The 24,528-nt window shown below is 36.0% G+C and overlaps 7 protein-coding genes across 14 annotated transcripts in view; 5 read left to right on the plus strand and 2 right to left on the minus strand.

Moving 5' to 3' along the window:
• Positions 1-1,264: 1,264 nt before the first annotated feature.
• On the plus strand, positions 1,265-1,880 carry LOC108062905 (CLIP domain-containing serine protease HP8-like). The gene is made up of 2 exons (XM_044394495.2): positions 1,265-1,352; positions 1,516-1,880. Exons 1-2 carry the CDS (start codon positions 1,265-1,267, stop codon positions 1,878-1,880), a joined length of 453 nt encoding a protein of 150 aa, XP_044250430.2.
• A 903-nt stretch (positions 1,881-2,783) lies between these two features.
• On the plus strand, positions 2,784-3,998 carry LOC138912893 (chymotrypsin-like protease CTRL-1). The gene is made up of 4 exons (XM_070214559.1): positions 2,784-3,179; positions 3,235-3,280; positions 3,335-3,492; positions 3,557-3,998. Exons 1-4 carry the CDS (start codon positions 2,966-2,968, stop codon positions 3,940-3,942), a joined length of 804 nt encoding a protein of 267 aa, XP_070070660.1. The 5' UTR covers positions 2,784-2,965; the 3' UTR covers positions 3,943-3,998.
• A 148-nt stretch (positions 3,999-4,146) lies between these two features.
• On the plus strand, positions 4,147-7,850 carry PIG-B (phosphatidylinositol glycan anchor biosynthesis class B). 2 transcript variants are annotated; one of them, XM_070214558.1, is made up of 6 exons: positions 4,147-4,328; positions 4,387-4,596; positions 5,389-5,856; positions 5,925-6,506; positions 6,995-7,238; positions 7,329-7,850. In XM_070214558.1, exons 2-6 carry the CDS (start codon positions 4,469-4,471, stop codon positions 7,494-7,496), a joined length of 1,590 nt encoding a protein of 529 aa, XP_070070659.1. In that variant the 5' UTR covers positions 4,147-4,328; positions 4,387-4,468; the 3' UTR covers positions 7,497-7,850. The 2 variants fall into 2 exon arrangements, with proteins under 2 accessions (XP_070070659.1, XP_016993409.2); XM_017137920.3 differs by having other exon boundaries at positions 6,995-7,850.
• An 852-nt stretch (positions 7,851-8,702) lies between these two features.
• On the plus strand, positions 8,703-17,664 carry Scsalpha1 (Succinyl-coenzyme A synthetase alpha subunit 1). The gene is made up of 4 exons (XM_017148695.3): positions 8,703-8,875; positions 15,313-15,761; positions 16,705-16,989; positions 17,051-17,664. Exons 1-4 carry the CDS (start codon positions 8,839-8,841, stop codon positions 17,264-17,266), a joined length of 987 nt encoding a protein of 328 aa, XP_017004184.2. The 5' UTR covers positions 8,703-8,838; the 3' UTR covers positions 17,267-17,664.
• Positions 11,598-14,297, minus strand: LOC108062146 (Accessory gland protein 63F). Its single transcript, XM_070214560.1, has 10 exons — positions 14,186-14,297; positions 14,097-14,120; positions 13,882-14,028; positions 13,425-13,826; positions 13,216-13,371; positions 12,913-13,158; positions 12,687-12,848; positions 12,146-12,628; positions 11,912-12,082; positions 11,598-11,858 (listed from the first exon to the last, which is right to left on the minus strand). The coding sequence occupies exons 4-6, from the start codon at positions 13,453-13,455 to the stop codon at positions 13,088-13,090; spliced, it is 258 nt and encodes an 85-aa protein (XP_070070661.1). The 5' UTR covers positions 13,456-13,826; positions 13,882-14,028; positions 14,097-14,120; positions 14,186-14,297; the 3' UTR covers positions 11,598-11,858; positions 11,912-12,082; positions 12,146-12,628; positions 12,687-12,848; positions 12,913-13,087.
• LOC138912895 (accessory gland protein Acp63F-like) lies at positions 14,366-14,889 on the minus strand. Its single transcript, XM_070214561.1, has 3 exons — positions 14,759-14,889; positions 14,540-14,701; positions 14,366-14,478 (listed from the first exon to the last, which is right to left on the minus strand). The coding sequence occupies exons 1-3, from the start codon at positions 14,784-14,786 to the stop codon at positions 14,414-14,416; spliced, it is 255 nt and encodes an 84-aa protein (XP_070070662.1). The 5' UTR covers positions 14,787-14,889; the 3' UTR covers positions 14,366-14,413.
• A 479-nt stretch (positions 17,665-18,143) lies between the features above and the next one.
• The window catches only part of enc (R3H domain containing protein encore), a 29,352-nt gene continuing 22,967 nt past the window's right edge, over positions 18,144-24,528 (plus strand). For 5 of the 7 annotated variants that reach the window (XM_044394642.2, XM_044394645.2, XM_070215774.1 and 2 more), the window contains exon 1: positions 18,144-18,370. The gene's annotated coding sequence lies outside the window, so the exon portion shown is untranslated. The remainder of the gene's footprint in view (positions 18,371-24,528) is intronic. The other 2 variants (XM_044394646.2, XM_044394647.2) reach the window with 1 other exon arrangement.

The following is a 24,528-nucleotide window of genomic DNA, read 5'->3' on the forward strand; positions in this document are numbered from 1 at the left end:
CTGTATCTGCGAGTGGGAAAATCGATAGTATGCTATCTATTTGAAATAGTTTTTAAAATGTGTTATAATTTCTTTTTTTTAATTTTTGCTTTGTTTTCAAAATTTGGTTTTGTTACAAACATAAAACATTAAAATATGTATTTTATTATTATAATTTTTGGGTAACGGATGATATTATTAAAGTCACTTGTCCAGTAGAGATTTTCTTTTTGCAAATTATTAGATTTAAAGGCATAAAATATCATGTGATCAAAGTTCAATATTTACGCAACACAAGTATTCCATTACTCCTTATCTTCTAGCCTATTCTGAGAAAAGATAGATCATTGTACCCGTTACTCGTTGAGTAAAAGGGTATATTGTATTCGTGCAAAAGTATGCAACAGGGATTTCGGAAAAGTAAAAATGCAATCTTATTGTGTTAATCAATACCCATCGAAATGTAGAAGAAATTTTTCAAATTGAATCGTTCGTTAAAAAGTTATGCGCGATCAAAGTTTTATATCTCCTTCTGCCTCGCACTCCCTTTAGCTGAGTAACGGGTATCTGATAGTCGGGGCACTTTCTCTTGTTTTTTATTGTGCTGCTGTTTTGGCTTAAAGTTTAAAAGTGGAAAGTTTAAAACCTTTAAGCTATTCTTGGAAATATAATATTTTCGGAATAAATGGAAGATAACATTTTGGAATGTGGAAATACCTCCATAAAAGATCTTCTCAATGTTATCATAGCTTGACTTGGTCTTCGCTTTGCGGGCCTTATATAAAGCCATGTATTTTGAACTTTTCAATCAGACAGTTTTCGCATCTCTTCGCTAAGAATGAAGTCCTTTGTGGTTTTCTTGGCTCTTGTCGGGTCGGTATTTTGCCATTTGAAAGTATCCCATCTCCTGGATGACAAATGTACCAATACCAATTTATTAGACAAAATATTTTTTGGAGCTGTGGCACTTGAAAAAAGACATCCTTGGATGGCAGCCTTATACAATGATACTAATTCTTTCATATGTGGAGGATCGTTAATAAACAAATGTTGGTAACCGTTTTTTAATTAGGAAGACATATTAAATATTACGCTTGTTTTCCAGATTTTGTCCTGACAGCTGCTCACTGCATTATAGGCACGGGTGCATTGTAAGTATCTCATTTTAAAGATTAAGTCAAAATTATTATTTGAAATATATTCCTTTAGGCATGTACGATTAGGAGTTCACAATATATCTTGCCCCGCTTCTGTTTGCACTGAAGTGCAAGAATATAATGTGGAAATGAATATAGCTCATCCTAAATTTGACCCTCAGAAGAAGCTAAATGACGTAGGACTCTTGAGACTGGATAGAGAAGTGCAGTACAACGGTATGATATATTATGAAAATTAATTAAAGTTTACTTTTTCTTTGAGCCATTTTCGTTAGAAAACTATATCTAAAATCTGACATGTCTATATTTTTTTAATAATTATCAAATCAGGATCATCAATCAGAATTTCTTAATAATTATAAAATCATTTCTTTGCCAGACATCATTCGTCCAATCTGCATGGTCTTGGATTCCGGATTCAACCCAAAACTAATGGATAAATTCCAGGTCTTCGGCTGGGGTATAACCGAAAACATAACTTTTAGCGAAGAGCTAAAGATGATCTCCCTGGCTCGTAGAGATCCCATCCATTGTTTTAATGCCGAAACTTATTCGAAGATCTGCGCAGGCGCGCTTATTGGTGACACCTGTTCGGGCGACTCTGGCGGACCCTTGGTCGGCGAGGTTCAGTACATGGACAATCTGATCATCGCTCAGATTGGAATCGCCGATGGCGTCTACACGGATATTAAGACCTTCACGTGGTGGATACGATATCAGATTTCCAATTACAAGAGCCCATAAGTTGAATACCTGACACTATGCTAATTATTCATTCAAAAGAATATATAAAGAGCTCTTGATCAAATAGCATAAGTAATGGGATCTTTTTTTTTCTTATTCAAAACAATGTAATATTGAAAGTGTGTTCATTATGCATTTATAACGAAATAAATCCTTGAATATGAATATACAACATGTTATTTATTCAAAACTAGTTACAAAACTTCTTTACAGATATCGTTATAGTTTATCATAATTATAATGCAATTATGGTCACGGTCTCATCATCCAACGCAATTCGATGGCGGATAGCATGCTGGAGGTGCATTTGCTACCATTACGATCACTTTTCCCAAAGAAACTTTTTAAACTTGTTGGCGCTAATTTTATAAAAAAAAAACTTACCCAAAGTGTAGAAAAAGTTTCGAGCGCCCATAATGCTGGATAGGGAAGTAACGTAGTGCTACTTTAAGCAACGCTTTTATAGAAAATGAAATACCGGAAAATGTTGGATTACAATTGCATAACAAATCGATTTTATAAATTCAGTATTTACCAAACGTCAGTTAAGTTCATTTGTAATACCTTGCAATGGTGCTGAAACTTCTCATGAAACTTTTCACGCAGATTCTAGGGGATCCTGCGGAACGCTAGTTTGTATCATATCACACATATATACTCAGAAATTGAGAATATACAGCCATACTATTTTTAGGAACACGTCTCGATGTCCCATTTGATCTTTTGAGTATTCATATTAATATTTTAGGTATTCATATATATTTGCTTGATTTTGTATCGTATTGGTATAAATTCGTATTACTCATATGGAAAAATTGATACGTATAAATTGCTTTTTTTATTATGTCGTCTAATAAGAAACTTCCAAAGAAAAGACATTATTTTCTTTTATGTTGTTTTCTTTAAAATGTCATGCTTTATGAAGATGTTAATTCCAGTTTTAACTTTTATATTGCATCGATTCTTCGAAATAACATTTATGGATTAAATGGAAGAGATAAGGTTCATTTGGACTTCATGTGGGGCCCGTATTTAAAGGGGAATATCCGCATTTAAGTCAGTCTACTCGCTTCTCTTCGCTGAGAATGAAGTCCTTCGTGGTTTTCCTAGCTCTTTTTGGCTCGGTATTTAGCCATGTGAAAATATCTCATCTCTTGGATAAAAGTTGTATTAGTCCTAGGAAGCAACAAGAAAGGATAGTGTTTGGCCAAAATGCACTTGTAGAATCCAGTCCTTGGATGGCAATCCTACGCAGTTCGACTGTAGATTTCTTATGCGCAGGAACGCTTATTCACAAAAGTTGGTAACACTTTTTTTCTTTTTTTATAAAATCTTTAATTATTTTGGTTTTAAGACTTTGTCCTGACTGCCGCACACTGCATAATAGGCAAAGGTCAATTGTAAGTATCGCTTTAGATTTCTTTTAAATTTTTGTTCAAACATTTTTACCTTAGGATTGTGAGGTTAGGAGTATATGATAGATCCTGCACTGTTTGCAAAGAAGTGAAGGAGTATAATGTGGTCGAGAGTATACCTCATCCTAGGTTTAGCGTATATCAAGAGTCGAATGATATAGGCCTTTTGAGGTTGGACAAAGACGTAAAGTATAACTGTATGTTAAATATTAAATACCTTTGCTTATTTCAAATTCAAATTAAACGAAAAATTTCCTGCAGCTTACATCCGCCCAATGTGCCTGATCCTGGATCCCAGATTTAACCCAAGAATCATCGATAGATTCCAGGTCTTCGGCTGGGGTATAACGCAAAACAGTACGCTAAGCCAAGTTGTACAGACCACCCATATGAACCGAAGGACACCACCTACCTCCGATTGCTCGTTTGCCAACACGAATTCAAAGATCTGCGCTGGCTCCGAGCTAGCGTACACCTGTATGGGCGACTCTGGTGGGCCCCTGATCTCCGAGGTCCAATATAAAAACTATCTGATCTTTGCACAGATCGGAATAGTCAGTAATGGACCAGAGTCTTGCATGACTGATGCCGTCTATACGGATGTTAATTACTTCAAGTGGTGGATACAAAGTCACGTTTCAAGATAATTTGCTTGGCCAAATATTTTTCCATGTATGAAATGTATAATGTATGAAAGTAAAAATATATTCTTTATGATATCATACCGAAGTAAGATTTACTAGAATTTTTTTTTAAATGGAATGTGCGTAGTATTTAGTTAAAAATATGACTTTTCAAAACTCCGGCACTTGACAACCCTGAACGATAACAACCGATAGCTTTGGATATTCTGGCAGGCACTAGCTGCGGTCACACTGCCCGTTTCGGTTTTTTCGCTTTTGCTTTGCTCTGCTCTTCGCGTTATTTTTAGCCGCCTTTTTCGCCGAAAAGTCTCATTTTTGTGGCGTAAAATTCCGGAATTTCTACCAAATCCGACCGGTTGGTAAATCACCAACGCACGCAACTATTTAAGGTTAGGACCGGCCGCAAAAGTCGCCCGAAATCTTGTACTAAAACCTCTTTTTTTCCAGGTGACAGCAAACGCCATCCGGTTTTCCGGGTGACTAATTTTGGGTTGGAAGAGTTTTTTGGACCCACGCAGCGCTATTCGAAATGAGGCTGCTCTACGTGTTTTTACTGATTCTGGCCGTGCGTCTGGCCTCCGTTTTCGTGGTCCAAACCTACTACGTTCCGGATGAATATTGGCAGAGTCTGGAGGTGGCCCACAAACTGACCTTTGGGTAGGTTCCATTTTTAGGGATTTCGGTCCCATTTGTGATCTTAATCTTCATGGATTTCGTTCGATTTCGATTGAGAGTTTATATTTCCTGCAGTTCTTATAAAGTGCATAACCTACTTGACATTTTTCACTCATAAATTAGCATTTCTAATGATATGTATAGAATACAGGGTCTTCAAAATGTCACTCTTTAACCAATTTATCACAGAAAACTACAAAGTTCATTTAAATTTGAGATCGATTCGTACTATGTACCTTTGTACCTTATCAATTAGAAATAATCCCATCTACTAACTATACAAAAATGGGTTTTAGTCCAATTTCTGATTGTAATCTTCATGGATTTCGTTATATTTCGATTAGAAGTTCATGGTTTGTAGATTGGAAACGCAGTTTTTATAAAATGTATCCCCTAAATGATATTTTTCACTCATAAATTACCATTACTAATAATATCTAAAGAATATACGGTCTTTACTTAACCCTATTATCACAGAAAACAAGAATGATCATTTAAATGTTAACTAAAAATTATTCTTTAAAAATATTTCACTTAATAGATAAATTCTTATGAAATTTAGATAAATATTTCTGGATAATGCTATTTTGTTACATTATTTCATTGGAAATTTTTTATTTTTAATTAATAACTATTAATAGGTTTAATTTATAGAACTTTATTATGGTTATTTTTATTGTAATCTAAAAATCCTTAGAAGATATGAATAGAAATCGAACGAATTCTTGGAAAATTTGACCTTGACCTAACCCACCTTTTTCCTCATATTTTCAGCTATGGCTACCTGACTTGGGAGTGGGTTCAAGGCATTCGCAGCTACGTGTATCCCCTGCTGATTGCCGGACTGTACAAGATCCTGGCCCTCCTGCAATTGGACACTGCTCAGCTACTGGTGCTGCTGCCGAGGATTCTCCAGTCCCTGCTATCTGCCTACTCCGATTATCGCTTCTTTGTTTGGACCGGCAAGCGAAAGTGGGCGCTGTTCTTGATCCTCGTTCCCTGGTTCTGGTTCTACACGGGCTCTCGTACCCTGGCCAATACTTTAGAGGCCTCTCTGACCACCATTGCCCTGAGCTATTTCCCCTGGTATGGCGAATCCACCGCATATCTGTGGCCAGCTGCCATCTGCTGCTTCCTGCGGCCCACAGCGGCTGTTATTTGGCTTCCATTATCCCTCTATCATCTCCGCAAGAGCCGCCAGAATGTCGTCGAGCTGATTCTCAAGCGTTTTGTGCTCATTGGGTAGGAATATGGCTTATATAAGCCTTTAAAATATCATTATTTTAACAAAACCCCTCTTAATATTTCAGTTTACTCGTCGCCGGACTCGGAATCGCCATTGATACTTACTGGCATGGTCAGTTGATTGTGACCCCCTACGAATTCCTCAAGTACAACATCTTCAACAACATCGGCAGCTTCTATGGCTCGCATCCGTGGCACTGGTACTTCACCGTGGGTCTGCCCACCGTTCTGGGCATCAACACGCTGCCTTTTATCTTTGGCGTTATGGAAACTGTGAGGAAATCGGAGAAGTATCCAGTTAGCAAGCAGCTTCTGATTACCATATTCCTTACCCTGGTCGTTCTGAGTGCCGTGGAGCACAAGGAGTTCCGTTTTGTGTCCTCGCTGCTGCCCCTCTGCTTGTATGTCATCACGGATGCCTTGTCCCGCTGGAGTTACAGTGCCTCGCGCACTATGTTGTGGACCACTGCGCTGGTGATCCTGGTGGGCAATGTCCTGCCCGCCTGGTATTTAAGCACTGTGCACCAGAAGGGACCCATTGAACTGATGCCCAAGCTGAGGGAGATTGCCCAGGAGTATCGCGATGAGCGCGAGCATCAGGCGAACATACTCTTCCTGATGCCCTGCCACTCTACTCCGTACTACAGGTAATTAATTTTTCACTTTAATGATCATTATTTTTATTTCTTCAAACAAAAAAATCGGCCAATTATAACAGCCCGAAAAACAAAAAGATTTTCACCAAAACAATTAACTTTGTCCAATCTATGCATTCCCGCCATGATTTTTAAATATATGATTTTTATCTTTTTCTTCAATGGTAATCTTTATTTTTGATCAAAAGAATAGGACTAAAAAATAATGATTATTGATGATTTTAATTTTTTTCGCCAATCTGACTAAAGCTACCTCCACGATTTTTTGCAAATTTGTTAACCACTTTTAAAAATAACTTATTCAAGTAAATTTTTTTTATTCCAATCAAAATAAAACTCATAACAGCCTCGCGGTCCTTCTGTAAGACTTTTCTCCAATCTGATTTCACGGCCGTTTAAGAGGCTATTAAAACTACCTCCACGATTTTTTAAAAATATATTTATTTAAAAAGGTTTTATAAATGATTTTTCTTCTCTAGCCACATTCACCAGAATGTCACCATGCGGTTCCTGACCTGCGAGCCCAATCTGGAGAAGAAGGAGCAGTATAAGGACGAGGCCGATCGCTTCTTCGAGGACCCCCTGCATTGGATTAACTCGAATATACCCATACATCCGCTTACCGCCCAGCCCACGCATGTGGTCCTCTTCGATCCGCTGGCCGAGAACATCAGCGTGTTCCTCCGCAACTACCGGCTGCTCCATCGCATCGAGCACGCAGAGGTAATCCGGCTGGAGGGCTCGCAGGCTCTGGTGGACGAGTGGTCGCAGGCACTGGGCGCCCAGTCACCTAATCTCGCCTCTCTATTGCAGCATCGCCAGTCGCGCACAGGTCGCTCCATTTTGGTCTACCAGCGCTTGAAAAAGGGCGAGGAGAATGCATTTAATCGTGGCTCGGAGCGGGATCAGCAGGAGCCGGATGTCCACGATCATCCGCCGCTGGAGGATCTCCCCGCGGCCAACGAGAATCTGTTCAATTAGATGATAGAGCCTGAAAGAAACCGAAGCCCACCACCACCTCAGCCCTCCGTTCAAAAGCAATGACACACTTAATATTAACTTGAAATGGAATACAATAATTATATTTTGTATCAATTTTTTGGCCTTAGAAAAAGTTTTTAAAACGTAGTCGCCGCGAGGAGAGCAGAAAATCATTTGATAATCGCAGGCGCATTTTGTGTACTTTGTGCTAGTTGATAGTTAATAGTGTGTAAGCCACCCGAGTATTTAGACTCCAGAGGTCTAACGAGAGGCAATATATTTTACGTAGTCGATACAAACACTTGACCTGTCCTTTCTTTAATTTCTCGAAATAAAGGTTCAGTTGAGTGAAAATATGACTTTGAATTTAAATGGATGGTGTTGTGGAATAAGCGGTTGGTAAAGTTAAATATTATTAATAACAATAACAATTTTCAGATTTAAAATTAAAATAATTTTCATTAATTTTTTATTTATTTATATACATATCTAAAATTATTTTGTATTTTACTTTAAACGAAATGTTCGAAAGTACGATAAGAACTAGGCCCAAAAGAAAATCGAAATTTCTTTAACCCGTCTGAAAAATAACATTTTTCAGATTTAAAATGAACATAATTTTTATAAATTTTTTATTTAGTTTAACATATAGAAGGGTGGTCCGACAAAAAACGAAAATTTTCAAAAAGTGGCGATTTATTTCTCAACATAATAAAATATAATTAAATAACAATTTTCAGATTTAAAATAAACTAATTTTCCTTAATTTTTCATTTAGTTTCATATATAGAATTGTTTGTATTTTATTTCAAACGAAATGTTTGAAAGTACAGAGAAGGGTGGTCCAATAAGTACTTAGCCTCAAAAAAAAACAAAAATTTTGGAAAAGTGGCGATTTATTTCTCAACATAATCTCCTTTTAGCTCAATACACTTGACCCAGCAATGCTCCAACTTCTTTAGCCCGTCAGAAAAATACCTTTTCTCGAGGTCTGCACAGTTCTATATGTATCTCCCCCTTAAAAACAATAAACATTTGTAGCTTTTCGTAAATTATATATACAAAATAAACCAAATCAGACTTTTAAATTCTTTCAGTCAAAAACAAGCTATATTTGTCTGGAAAAACGCTAAAACGACAGCGATTCCAATCAGGTGGCACCTCTAACTGCCACCACTAAATTGCACGGTGTAACGTTCTCCCGAAAATACCAAAATCACGCATACGCAGTGGTCACACTGCAAGTCGGGGGAAAAAAAAAGAAGAAGCCGATTTCGCATAATTAAACGCGTTTTAATTAAGTAAAGCTGTTTTTATCGCACAACCACCTCACAGAGATAACATGGCTGCTTCAATGAGGGCGCTGCTGAAAGTGCGAGGTGCGTATCCCGACATCCGGTTGCCTAACAGCCGCGGTCTAGCATAATGGCATAGTAAATTATATAACTTCGATGGATTTATGGCCGCAGAGAGGCGAAAAGGCAAACAAATAGAGGGCACCTGTCGGTGAGAAAGATCTGCTGATTAGTCAGCCTCAATTGGGATTAACGGTCGGCTTAATTTGCGAGCCCGCAGATACGTGGCTTCGGAAAAGAGGAAGAGATATATGTATTTAGCGGGTGAGGGGATGAGGAGGGGGTGCGGGGGCTGTGTTCAAGGTTCGCCTGCATGTGACCCAGCGTACAAACAACCGTTTTTCGGCAACAAGTACAGTGGAACTTCGCTATGGCGGTCATTTGAATATTTTAAATGTATTTTTATCAAGTTGGATTCAAAGTGCAGTAAGAAAAAAATTTTGAAAATATTTGCATTTTATTTAAGTTCAGTTCATAATAGTTTTGAATAAAAAAAGATGGGAGAGTACAGTGGTACATTGCTTTAAAGATCGCTGAAATATTTTAGAATTAGGAATCCTAAATGTAATTGATATTGAATGGCTCTTAAAATGCTTTGCGAAATCTGTTAAAAATATTATGAAAAGTGTTAAGATAAAATTCAAGTCTAAATTATAATTCCACATTATTACATACCGGGAAATCTTATTTTACTGTAAAACATTAAATAGTTCAAATTAAGAAAAAATATTTATTCATCTATGTATATATTTTTTTCATAATAGTTTTTAATTCATTTTTGAACCTCAATAGGTTTTACCAGATCCCAGATTTTTAGATCTAGACAATTACCAGTGGACCCAGTTGCATATGCGTTTGTCCTTTGGACATTTGCCCTTAATTAATTTCCAAAATCCTAAAATTATGAATAAACTTTAGTGCATTAAAGAGAGCAAAGTGAGTACACCTACCAGGTCTTTTACCTATATTACGCTCACACTGCTCTGCCCTGATCCAATCAGCATTTTTTCCCTGAGCATAGCAATCTTTATCATATCCACACCAAGGATCATCAGAAAAGTCTTTAATAGTATGAAAGCAAGCACTTGCTGATCTCTGGCGAATTATTTCTCTACTCTTGACCTCCAATAGTGTTAAAACTGTCAATGGCAAAAGATGATATAAATGTTTTTATATCAAAGTACATGAACTCACATAAGATTAATATAACACCAATAGTCCTCATTGCGATGTTTACAATACAAAAGTATGAACCAGAAGATTAAATATTTTATACTTACTATCTAAACTTTAAAGGTTCGGCACAATAATTACCGGAAAATTCCTTGTTTACCGTGAACTAAAAAGTTACGTAAAATAATTTCTGATAAAAGGTCACACAAAAAATGTATTTCATTATAAAGATATAGGTATTTTTATACCCGTTACTCGTAGAGTAAAAGGATATTTGTATTTGTGCACAAGAACAACTCAATTTTACAATAAAGTTAAAGATTGTTTAAAATCGCAAGTTATGCGTGCTCAAAGTTTTATATCTCTCTCTCTCTCTCTCTTGTTTTTGATATATGTAAATACCTACATTTTTAAAAGATTGATTTATTTATCAAGTATAAAGACTTAAAAACATCTTTTACTGGAAATGATCAAGAATCAGCATAATTCCTAACAACATTTTTTTATTTTCCGTATTACATTTTTGTAAAAATATTAATTTTGGGGTAAAAGAAAGCAGGGTGCTTTATCATTTGGACATTTGCCCTTAATTACTTTCAACAATCCTGCAAATATAGATAATGTAGTGCATTAAAAGTGTCAAACTGAATACACCTACCAGGCCTTTTCAATTCCCTACGGATGCACTCCTCTGCTTCGATCCAATCTGCATTTCTTGCCAGAGCGTAGCAATCTATATCATATCCGCACCAAGGATCATACGAAGAGTCTTTAATGGTATCAAAGCAGTCCACTTCTGATCTCTGGCGAATTAATTCTCTACTCTTGACCTCCAATAGTGTTAAAACTGTCAATGGCTAAAAATATGATAAAAGTGTTTTTATATCAAAGTACAGGAACTCACATAAGATTAAAATAACACCAATAGTCCTCATTGCGATGTTTACAATACAAAAGTCACCAGAAGAATAAATATTTTATACTTACTGTCTAAACTTCAAAGTTTCAGCGCAGTAATAACCGGAAAATTCCTTGTTTACCGTGTATTAAACAGTTACGTAAAAAAATCTCATATAAAAGATCACACAAAAATTGTATTTCATTATAAAGATATAGGTATTGTTTTTATATATGTACAATGTACATTGTACATACCTACGTTTTTAAAAGATTGATTTATTTATACTTAACGTTCAAGACTTCAAAACATCTTTTACTGGAAATGATCAAGAATCAGCATAATTCTTAGCAACATTTTTATACCCGTTACTCGTAGAGTAAAAGGGTATATTGTATTCCGTGAAAAGAATGTAGTATATATATTCTTGATCAGGGTCACTAGCCGAGTCGATCTAGCCATGTCCGTCTGTCTGTCTGTCCGTATGAGCGCTGAGATCTCGGAACCTACAAAAGCTATAAAGTTGGGATTACCCACACATATTCTTGAGTTTCCTACGCAGCGCAAGTATATTTCAGCCGAGCGTCACGCCCCCTTTAACGCCCACAACCGCCCACTAACGAATTTAAAATGTGTCTGTCGCCCTCACCTTTAAAGATTTCCGAGAAGTAAAAATGCAATTTTGCTGTGTATATTTATACATATCGAAATGTAGAAGACATTTTTCAAATCGGACCATTCATTAAAAAGTTATGCGCTATCAAAATTGGATATATCCATCTCTCTCGCACTCCCTTAAGCTGAGCGACGGGTATTAGATAGTCGCGACAACAACTTGACTATTGCGTTTTCTCCTGTTTATTTCTCGTATTACGGGTATAAGGTTGCAGATGCGTTTATCAGTTGGACATTTGCCCTTAACTTTTTTCAACAATACTGCAAATATAGATAATGTAGTGCATTAAAAATGTCAAAATGAATACACCTACCAGGATCACTCAAAACCCTACGGAGGCACTCCTCTACTCTGAGGTAATCCGCATTTTGAGCTTCAGTGTAGCAATCTTTATCATATCCACACCAAGGATCAATCGAAGAATCTTTAATGTAGTTAAAGCAAAAAGAAGGGTCTGTACTTTTGACTTTTAAAAAGGTTCCAACTGTCAACGGCAAAAGATAAGTCAATGTTTAAATATTTCAATATCAAACTCAACTCAACTCACATAAAATAAAAAGTAGACAAATAGCCCTCATAATGGAGTTTACAGAAACAAATTCACTAGAAGATTAAATATTTTATACTTACTCCCCAAGTTTTTAAGGTTCAACTCGGTAATTACCAGAAAATTCTTCATTTATTGTGAATTAAACTGTTTGTGAAAGAAAATTGCATATAATTAAGAGCTTTTTACCGTTCACTCACAAGGGCATTATATTATTATTTTTAATACATGTTTTTTTTTTAGAAATAATTTTTTTAATGAATAATTAAAAATAATACAAAATTTAACATTTTTCGATTTTTGAATTAAAATGAAGGGTATATAAGCTTCGGCTGGCCGAAGCTAACTTCCTTTCTTGTTTTATAATAATTTAACATAATTTTATAATAACTGATTTTTTGTAGTTGCTGTTTTTTATTCATATAGTTTTCTCGCATGCAGGTTTGTTAGTAGGACATTTTCCAGCCCTAATTTTTATAAACACTGAAAGTATAGATATGCTTAAATAAATTTTTAAATACATTAGTTAGGATAAACCCACTTGGTATCCCTTGTTCCGTACGTTTGCACTGCTCTTGTCCCACATCCCAAATGTTATTGCCTTGGTAGTTACACTTTTCAGCAAAAGCACAGAACGGATTTCCCTCAGGTTTAATATATCCATCGCAATCACTTTTACTCGCGATTTCTAATATTTTAAAAGCTGAAGTTGTCAAGAGATCAAACCATATTTGTACATTTTAAATTAAATATTAAAAGACACTCACAGAAAATAAAAATAAAACTAATAGCCCTCATAATGTTCTAAATGGTTCGAAACTCAACAGGAGATTAAATATTTCTGATATAATACAAAGTTTATTAAATTCCACATATTGATAACCGGAAAATTTTGGTTTATTTGCATAACGTTATATATTGTAAAGGGAAATCATTTTAGAGCTATTGAGCAACGGCCCTTGAACATTGCTTTAGGTTCGTTGGACAACTTCCATTTCGTACGGCCAGGAAAGCTGTAAAATTTATAATCGTTTGAGTATAATACATTTTTTAAAATATAATATACCTACGTGCTTTTCCCTGTTCTCTACGTCTGCAAGATTCATTTTTGATGTCAACTTCATTTCCCGCCTCAAATACACATTCACTAGCAAATCCACATAGAGGGTGAAGATATGGTGGAATAGTCGAGCTGCATTCACCCTTGATTTCTAATATTAGAATAACTAAATGGGGGCCAGTTAAATGTAAAAGGTTAAAACAGTAAAAAAAAGCTTACCCAGAACAAAAAGGATGCTGAAATTCTTCATGTTGTCTTGGAGAAAGTTTAAGGATTAATGACTCCGATTTGTAAAATCATTCGCCATTTACTAGGAAACAGCTATATTATTTAACATATGCTGGAACACGTACTTTAAGAAAACTAAAAATGCTAATGCTAATATTTGGAATTTTTAGGCACGAACTAAAATATTCTAGCTTACTTTACAATTTACAAGTATAATATAATTATTATTGAAATTATTATTTAAATAATTATTGCAGCGCATAGGAATTTATTATCAGAAAACAACTCATTTTATGAAACACATTACTTTCTTATAAAAGTTTAAAAAACTGACTTTTTAGGGACAAGCTGGCTTATCAGTAGGACATGTCCCCTTTATTATTCCACGAAAACCTAAAATAATTTCTTTAAATTTGTGATTGCAAAGTGGTATTGTAGAACTACTTACCCATCTTTCCAATTGCTATACGTGTACAAGACACATATTCTAGAAACTCTTTAGATCGACCGTTGAAGTAACAGTTCTCCTCAATTCCACAATGAGGATTCAATTTATTTTGGGACTTACGCATCCTGCACTTTTCCGTTAGAATTACTAAAGGTGACAAGAAAAAATAAAATGTTTATTTGAAATTGACCCCTATTGAAAGAAGGTATACTTACTCTCGATTTGAATAGCTGTAATTACTACGAATGATAATTGAAAAAGTAAAAAATACTTAATTTCTTGCTTTATATTCTTTTTAACTCACCTAGAATGAAAATTATTATGTTTTTCATCTTGCCAATCGTCTAAGAGACTGACATTTTAAAACGAAATATCAGGTTCTTATAGATCAGCGCTATAAGTACCGGACAATTTTGCATTAGCTGTAAAAAATGTTTAAATTAACTGGAATTTTATTCAATAAAAAAAACAACCTTGTAAAATATTTTAGTTTTATAGTTTAAAAAACCATTGCTGGGTTTATTTTCTGTTTTTATAACCTATCGCTGCAAGCTGGTTTATCAGTAGGGCATTTTCCCTTCCGTATAGAATAAAATCCTGAAAGAATATATAGAATTAATTTAATTGCTTAATCTTTACTTTAATTACTTTAATCAACCTGTTTGACCATTTTCGCCACGCCTACAGGACTCATTTTCTACGGCATGTTTGTTTGCGCCATTAAAGTAGCAAGTTGGTAGAACACCACAATGAGGATCCTTAAGAGCTATAACCGAAGTCCTGCAATTCTTCGATGCTTCGATTTGCAACGTTGCAATGGCTAGGGATTATGAAAGATTAAATAAGATATTTTTAACTTGAATGCTTGTAAACTCACCTAGAAAGAAAATTATTAGGAGTTTCATCTTGCTAAGAGACTGAAATTTTTAAAGTGAAATATCTGGCTTTTATAGTACAAGGAAAATCATTCCATTTATGCTTTGACATGAAGCTTTGGAAATTTAAAATTTAATAGATTTTTTATTCTTTAGCTGGGGAATGGGTAATAAGTTTTTATTTTGATTTTAATAATATTTTAATATTTTTAAAAAGTGTAAAAAATGCAAAATATTAAAAATTACTTAGAAAATCGTTAAATATGTATATTGTAAACTTAATAGATTTTTTACTATATCTGGAAAATGGTTAGTAAGTTTTTACTTGGAATGGGTAATAACTTTTTATTTTCTTTTTTTTCTAATAAAATTTTGTTATTTTTTAAAAATGTTAAAATAATATAAAAAAGTTAACCAGAAAATCGCGAAATATATTGGGAATTAAATACACTTTTTATTTTATTTTATTTTATAGACTATACTTCTTAAATTTGTTTCTAAATTTTTAAATTACTCTGAAAACCCCTAATAATATTATTATTTTTATATCTTCCAGATGGCTTCGTTGCCGGCGTGCGCTGCAATTCGCAGTACAACAAGACCCGCGGCAACCTGAAGCTGAACGGCGACTCGCGGGTGATCTGCCAGGGATTCACCGGCAAGCAGGGCACGTTCCACAGCCAACAGGCTCTGGAGTACGGCACCAAGCTGGTCGGCGGCATTTCCCCGAAGAAGGGCGGCACCCAGCACTTGGGCCTGCCCGTCTTCGCCTCGGTGGCGGAGGCCAAGAAGGCCACCGATCCACATGCCACCGTCATCTATGTGCCACCCCCAGGAGCGGCGGCCGCCATCATCGAGGCCCTGGAGGCGGAGATCCCCCTGATCGTGTGCATCACGGAGGGCGTGCCGCAGCACGACATGGTGAAGGTGAAGCACGCCCTCATCAGCCAGAGCAAGTCGCGATTGGTGGGGCCCAACTGCCCGGGAATCATCGCACCCGAACAGGTTCGTACATCTGCAGGGTACTAGAGTCTTGAAGATAAGCTTCGTTGGGGTCCAAAGTCCACCTTCATCTGGTGTTTTCTTATCTCTTGGTATGACGTGCGAATGGAAGAATACAAACTATGTCTGTTTGGTATTCCTTTTTTAATTTATTTGTTATTAATATGCGAAAAATAGCAATCATTTCATATCTTGAACTTTGTACTTTCCTTCAAGTTAAATTTTCTTCGCCTTAACTGTATTTATACCACTTTTTATAACCATTTATGACGCTTATCTATGTATGAGTCACAAAACTTGAAGAACGAAGCATAAAAAAATCAATTTGTTAGTCATTATCCACTTTATTTAAAGTGTTTTCTAATAAACTTGAAGTTTTCTGGAATGATTTATCATTTATTTCGCTATTTAGCCTACCAACTTTAAACAAAAAGTTCAAATATATGTATTTTGTGGGTCAATAGCAATAATAATAACATTATCAGCAACGTATTTTTCATTCGCCTATCAAGGAATTTAAAAATACTCCTTTAATATTTTTTATTAAATTTATTAACGTTTCAAGTAATCAATTAAAGACTAGGTCAAACACTTTGTCACCTTGAACTTGTTATTCAAATTAGCATTAATTTGAACTGTCAAAGATTTCGACTTAAGTGAAAGTGTTTATAAAAGAAATTAACAAAGGTAACTTTCGACCGCACATCTAATTGATATTAATTAGCAAGATTAACTTAAATAATATGCAAACTAGTTAATCAAATTTTAAATTTCAATGTTTTTAAGCTGGAAATTGGAAAAATATTTACCATAATTTTACCAGTGCAATAATTAAACTTAGTGTTAACTGTTTAATGAAAATTATTTATAGGAAACATATTTATACATTATTTTATTTTTTTACAATATTTTCTAACCCTTTCCCTACTTTTTATCCGATTTGCAGTGCAAGATCGGCATCATGCCGGGTCACATTCACAAGCGCGGTAAGATCGGCGTGGTCTCCCGGTCGGGAACCCTGACCTACGAGGCCGTGCACCAGACCACCGAGGTCGGCCTGGGCCAGACCCTCTGCGTGGGCATTGGCGGTGATCCGTTCAACGGCACCGACTTCATCGACTGCCTGGAGGTCTTCCTCAAGGATCCTGAGACCAAGGGCATCATCCTGATCGGCGAGATCGGAGGCGTGGCCGAGGAGAAGGCTGCCGACTACCTGACCGAGTACAATTCGGTAGGATTGCTATTATTTCTTGGTCTCTAATATTATTAATTTTAAAAATATATTTTTACAGGGCATCAAGGCCAAGCCTGTGGTCTCGTTCATTGCCGGCGTGTCGGCGCCACCCGGCCGTCGCATGGGCCACGCTGGAGCCATCATTTCGGGCGGCAAGGGAGGTGCCAACGACAAGATCGCCGCCCTGGAAAAGGCCGGCGTCATTGTGACCAGGAGTCCTGCCAAAATGGGCCACGAGCTCTTCAAGGAGATGAAGCGTCTGGAGTTAGTGTAAATAAACTAGAAAGGCCATAACCAAAACGGAATCCTTACGCCGATCAAAGCGTATACGCAAAAACTCATGATGATGAACCTAAAGTTAAGCTAAAAGTGTCGAACATCGATATTGAATTCGAGAGAACCCAAATAAATTATTGTGAAAACGAATAACGACAGGCGTGTGACATGTATTCCAAGAATTAAGTTAACTACTGCCGAAACACCACCAAGTTGAACTAAAGTAACTCGCACCGAAACGAAAATTGAAACGTTGTTAATGCACTCGGCTCATAAAGTTAGTTTTGCCAACAGAAGATTTTTGCCTTAATTTAAAATACCTGCTCGAAATATCAATGCGAATTGTATCTGAATGTGTAATAAATATGCATAAAAATGGGAAAGTTGTGCTGAAGATGTGAGGTTTTTGGATTTACAGGGGCTTTTTGAATGTCGTTTTTATTATTTAACTTTTTGATGCATTTTTAAACCATTGATTTGATTTATTTCTAAAATTCTAGAATAGTATTGGAAAAATGCAACTTTATTTTGAAATATGAAGAATGATTTTACTTATTGTTTTTTTCATATAGGGTTTTCTTGTGTTTAATACCTCCCAATTTAATATATTTTTTAACTTTTTTTCAATTTACTAGTTTTTCAATTTAAATAATCGTTTTAATTGTCATTTTCCAATTGGACATTGATCAAACATAAGCACAAAGGTTAGTGACGCCGCTAGCTCAGCGAAGACACCAACCTACCATAGAATATCCTTTGGTATTTCTCAATAAATAAAAATGGCAAATTTAGTATTTAAAAATAGTATTTGCTTCAGCGGCCAATCATCGATGTTTACCTACATCCTACTTCGATGTATCGATACATCGCCGATGTTACTTCCAGCTCTAGTTTTGACCAAAAGCAAAAACAACATTGCGCGAGTGAAAATGCGTGCCACAAAGGCCTAAACAACTTGGAAAACACCGCGAAAACCAACTGAAAACTGCAGTGCCGCCCCCGCAGATTGTTCGTACACCCGGAAGACTTGGAAAATCGGAGAAAAGCCAACTTAGCGAAGAGCAAGGGAGAACAATGGGCAGCAGAACTGAAAATGAAAATGGTGAGTTTATGGGAAAATGTCCAGGAAAATCGTTGAAATTATGCGTTTCCCCCACTCGTCGGTGAAAAATGATGTGGATTTTAAGGGAACTAAGAGTTGCACTTAACAATTGCTAATTTTTTCGCATTTTGCAGCCGCCGGCAGCGGTTGCATTTCGAAGTGCAGTATATACACACACATATGTACATATATGCCGAGTGGTGCTATATGTGTGGTACATACACACATACTCTATTGTAGTGCTGCCCCGTTATCTGATTCCGGGCTGTATGTCCAATTGAAGTTGTTAGTTGGGATCTTTGTTCAGAGGAATAAGTTTATTGGGGGCCTTGAAAAAGTATGTAGCATAGCTAATACCAGGATTTCATGGCCTTGGTGGTTATATTACTATGCTCAAACAGTCTTTAAAAGATAGGATATCACATTACCATACAAAAAAAAGGGTGAAAAGGTATATGAAAGATTAATTTTCGATAATTAAGTTTTTTTAAAGTCTATAAACAAAATAATAATCTATTTTCTAAGTTCCCCCAGATGTGATCTCTTATAATTTAGCATTGATTTACAATCTATTGTCTTCGATCCTTAAATTTATCTATAAAACTCTGTAAAAATGTTAGATGGGAAAGGAACTTTATTGGGGGTCGAGAAAATTATGTAGCATAGCTAGTACCAGGATTTCATGGCCTTGGTGGTTATATTACTATACTGCATATTACTATACAAGAAAAAGGGTTTAAATATGTAACAAAAGTTTTATTTTTCAAATATCAATTGCTTGAAGTCTATAAACAAATAATAACCCCGTTTTATTATTTTACCCAAATGTTATCTTTAATAATCGAGTATTGATTTACAATTTTTTGTCTTCGATTCTTAAATTTATCTATAAAATTATCTAAAAACTTTATTAGGGGTCTAGAAATTTACAGCATAGCTAAAAACCAGGATATTATGTCCTTCATGCTCACATTACATTGCTTTAGCCGTCAGAAAATAAAGGATATCACATCACTAATACAAGAAAAGCGTAAAAAAGTTAAAGGAAAAGCTGAAAAAGTATAAAGAAAGTTTGTTCTTAAAATTTTAATTGTTTTACAATCCTATGACTTTGATTCTAAAGTTTATTCATAAGCTCTCTTTGAAAATCGGGATAACCCACTTAGTTATTGTGTTCCAAAATTTATGTGTGATGATTTCTTGCTAAAAGTATGATCTTATGTTCCAGTTCATAAACAAGTCGCTATATAGTCTTAAAAGCTTGGAACTCTACTTCCGCAAGTTTAGGACTTATAGTTCTGCAAACTGTTATATCGACTATAACTTTTAAACTGAGTATTTTAAAAATATATCCAGTTAGCCCAGAACCCACAACTTCTGGTGACATATCGCATTCTTGCCAACAGTTTTTGTAAGTTTCTTCCTCTTCGCCGTTGCTCGATTTATAGAGAATGCTTTTGTTTGTGTTTAAAATAGATTTGAAATGGCTCTTTGGCCTGCGTCCGCCATTGTCGGCGTTTTTTCGAGTGGGTTTTATTGAAAATCTATTTTGCGAATCATCCGACTAGGCTGGCTATATCTCCCTCTTCCCCGGCCCCCTCCCACTTCCCTGGGTGTTTCTCTCATTTGTCTCCATTTCTCTTACATCGGTGGCGTCGTCAATCGCGATCATGTCGTCAGGTTTGTTTATTCGCTCTCCCAAAAACCTAAAACCGAACCCGGGCAAAAGGGATGACTCTTTACTTTATTTATTTTTGGTAGATCTAAATAAATCAACTTTTGAAAGTAATATATATTTTGTAAAAAATGTTATCCTATTTTTAATATAAAATATTAACAGGTGGCTTTGAAATCCCTTGAATATGCATTTAAATATATAGTAAATATATTAACTATTTAATTAAAAAATGTTTATTGATTACTAATAATTTGTAACCAGAGGAAATTTCTGATTTATAAAACAGGGCTTTGTTTATTTTAACCACTAAATAATATATGTTATATATTTTTCTAAATTTGTAATCGAACAATCGTTCAATCCTCAAGCGATGAATTATAAACATTACACATGACTGCATTTATAGGTTCTGCATAACGAGTGTTTACTGTATATTTATACGCATTGGATATACATTTGCACTAAAAACGTCGCTGTTTTGTGTTTTTCTCTGTTTATTATTTTATTCGGATATTCGCATTCAATGATTCCTCCGATGATGATGCTTTTGGCTGAGATGATGCCGAGAGCTGATGATGATGTATTTTGGCCTGATGCTATAAACGAAATGTCGTCGTTGTCACACAATGTTTTTGTAGTTGTTGTCTTAGCTGTTGCTGCTACTTAGTCGATTTTTAATGCGCTCGGATTCGCTTCGCCCGTCCGTTTCGCAGTCATTACACAAACAAAAAAGATTGGAAGGCAAATCTTACTGCAGAAAGTCGCCGAAACCAAAGCATTTTTCATGCGAGAATCTTGGGAATTTGTGTAAATTAATTTATTGCCTCTGCTCATGCCACTTGCTATCGGGATGCCATTTTATTTAAATTTTCAAACACATTCTGGCAGCCGCGCACATCTTTTGATTTGGCATTTCGTCTTTTTTGACAGGCGAACTTTAATTTGTGGGATTTTTATTAAATCTAAAATAAAATATAGAGTAGTTTGTGACCATTATGTTAAGAGTATTTTTATATTTATTTATACAAAAATCCACTCAAAAATTATAAGTAATTTTTAAAACGTTGAACTAAAATATTCTTTTGCGTCAGAAATAAATTAAAATGTTTTTTTTTAAATAATCTAACTCTATTTTAAGTTATTTTTTTTATTTATTAATACTATTTATTAATACTGATTATAAATTCCTCCATTATTCAAACCATATTTAAAAATATGTTTTTATATTATTTAATATTAAGTAAAATATTTATTAATCTTAACTTTTTCTTTATTTAAGTTAGTACTTTTTAAAGACGCTCTTCTGTATTTCTTTTTGCTGCTTCCTATGAATAATCGCCTGTGATAAGAGCAGACACATCACATCGGTTACGCCAGTTTTGTTTTTGATTTTGATTTGGCTCAAAGAGCCCCACCTTTTCCGCCCACCTGCCCCTTTATTTCCTCTTCAAATGCTGCAGACAAAGTTGCGATGCCAAGCGAATTCTATTCCCGCAAAGAGCGAAGGAGGTGGTTGAATGGGTTGGCTGGGTTAGCTGGGGTGTTGCCTCTAGGCCCGTGCAGATGCTTTTTGCATATTTCATAATTCCCGCAGGTGGCTCCGGCTGGGTCTACGTGGACCGAGCTCAGCTACACGGGGTTCTCAGCCCGAAGACAACAATCAAATGGCCCCAAATGTCGGCTCCCAGGTGCCCCTTTTTGTATGCAACGGGGCATGTTTCATATGCCAAATGAATGATTGAGCAGCAGAGTCTTGAGGTCTTTAGCTTTCCTCTTGCTATTAATATTTTGCTGATGGTATAGTCGTCAGCTCGTCCGTTTACAGGACATCTGCTAGTCTGGACTCTTGGCCTCTACGTCACGTTGTGCTTAGCTCGGCTTTTTCTGCACTGTGTGTCGTCGTCGCAAAACTCAAAAGGTTGCTTAACGTGGCCTTAAAAGTTTTAGCCGTGTGTCAGCTAAAATGAAAGCAGAGAAATGCTGGCAAAAGTTTCCATGATTTCGAGATTTTCCTCTGAAAGATATTAGATTATTAAATATTTGTACTGACTAATTTAAAATGCTTTAATTTAATTGGTTCTTAAGAGATACTAAACAAGCGTGTAAGTAATTGTTTAAAGGTTTTTTAGTATTTTAGCATTTGTTTTTTTAATTTACGAACATTTATTTATAACAAAATAATAGAGTTCTAAAATGTTTTTGTAATATCAGGCATGCAATCTGAAAATATATATATATTTATTAATATTTTATAAATATTTTATTCATACTAAAATTCTTATTGAATTTGTCTTATAAATTTGAATAATAATTTATTATGAATACATTTTAATGTAGGTATATTTTTTTTAGAACAATTAGAGGGACTTTCTGTTGCTTCCTTACAAAGCATTTTTGTATAAATATTGTACCTCTCAAACCATTATAAATAGGGTACAAAAATCGGTCCCTCAGGGCCAGTTACTATATCCATCAAATCTGTCATAATCAGGGTTTTCCGGCGAGGAGGTTTTAGGTTGGAAGAGCTCCTAAATGAAGATTTCTCGGGGGTGCCTCTTCCATGTGTCTGCCTGTCTGTCTTTCCTGCTGTTTTTTTTTGTCTGGGTCAAGTGAAAGGAGGCGATGGAGGTGTCCTTGCCTCCTTTCTTGGCCAGGCGTTTGTTGTTAACACCTTTCATGGTCTTCGGGACACGAGACATGGCATGGCCCAGTCATTGTCACAGGCAAATTAATTAAAGGAGCCCCCCTGGGCGATGTCGTAAAGCATTTAGCATTTTAATTGCGCCATAAAACGAAGCGGGGGCGTACAGTCAGTCGTCGAGGTGTTAAACAGGTGACTACAGGGGGGCACTAGGGGGTTAAGGGGGTGTCTGTCGGCAAAGTGGATGGGTAAGAGTTGACTCTGCTTTGGCATTTGCCGGCTAATTAGATTAGATTTGCTTGCTTAATATCCCCCAGCAGGATCCTCACAAAAGGCTTTAATGGCCATCTCACTCTGCTATTCCTCTTCCTTTTTCCCTTTTTCCATCTTGTGTAGTGCGCAAATCTCTGGCTAACTGAAGAGTAATCCAAGTGCCATTATTGAATCCTCTTGGTTGCGTTTAAAACGCTTAAATTGAGTTTACTTTGAGCTTTCAATATGCAATGTGATTCAATTTGAAATTGTAAATAATATTTGAATCAATTGTTTTTTTTTTTAATATTTCCTTATAACATATTTGGTTCTTGGAAAATTTTAATAATTTTTAATTGTTTAGACTTTTCTTAAAAACATTTTTTTTGGTGCTGGTTTTCTTTTTTTGGAATTTCGGACTATAGGTAATTAAAAAAATGGTTTTGTATCCCCAAGATTTTATAATTAACAGAAAAACTGTGAACTGAAAAAACAAAAATTACCAATATTAAAAAATTGTCTATTTATCCAACAACACTTTTAAAAATGAGAAAAAATAATTTGTTTAAAGCGTCGTTTTGCAACCCAAAGATTTTTATAATGAAGGAAAAACGTAAACTGCAAAGACAAATACTTTAATTTCCTATTATTTTTGGGTGATATTTTTGTAATTAGTTACCGGTGGAATGCAGGTATAACGGCATTTAAATTGAATTTCCAGCAGGAAATCAGTGCAGTTGCATCTGCACATCTCTGCCCTGTGGGCCAACTAAACTGGGCCAACGCAGGCCACACCCACTGGACACCACCGCCCCCTCGCTGACCTCCTCCCCGCCGGAAAGCCAGGCAAAACTCAACCCAGAAACCCCCCTTTTTGGATACTGCAGTTGCCTGCGGAAGTGACAGACGGATGCTGGTAGTATCCTCGAGTCCTCGAATCCTCGCATCCTCGTATTCTCGTATCCTCGTACTCGGCACTTGGCCTCGAAATGCGATGCGCTTTTAAGCTCACACGTGCGGCGGAGCTTAAGCTCTCGGCCCCTGTCTTTCCGAGGGGTATAAACCTCTCTTTTTCCATCTCTACGTAGTATACCCCTCTCTATCTTTCTCGCTAGCCCCCTCTCTTTCTCCAGAGAGCTATCTCTCCGTGTTGACCCAAATAAGATGTCGTAATTGCAGGCGAAAGGCGCGACATTCACGAATATGCAATTACATTAAACGAAGGGAGAAGAGAGAGAAAGGAGCAACAGTCTCGTCCTTTTCCCTTCCTCTCTTTCTCTCTCGCTTTCTGTTTCTTTGCCATCATTCCCTGTACCATTCCTAGTATTCCCAGCATTACCAGCATTTTGCATAAATTACTTATTACGACGCATTTGGGGAAACGCATTTTGACATCCCCCAGATGCTGAAAAGGCGACAAAAAGTCCTTTGAGAGCAAACAAGAAAAAAAAAAGAGGGAGAGAGAGACATGAGGGAGCCAGGAATGCCCGGAACTCATTTGGCTAATCGATGCAAATTATTTTGCAATTTGCACGAGGGAGAGGGTGTGATTGGGAATAATAAGCAGCGGGAAAGAGATGCATTACT

Source organism: Drosophila takahashii, chromosome 3L (genome assembly GCF_030179915.1).
Source record: "Drosophila takahashii strain IR98-3 E-12201 chromosome 3L, DtakHiC1v2, whole genome shotgun sequence".
Lineage (NCBI taxonomy): Eukaryota > Metazoa > Arthropoda > Insecta > Diptera > Drosophilidae > Drosophila > Drosophila takahashii.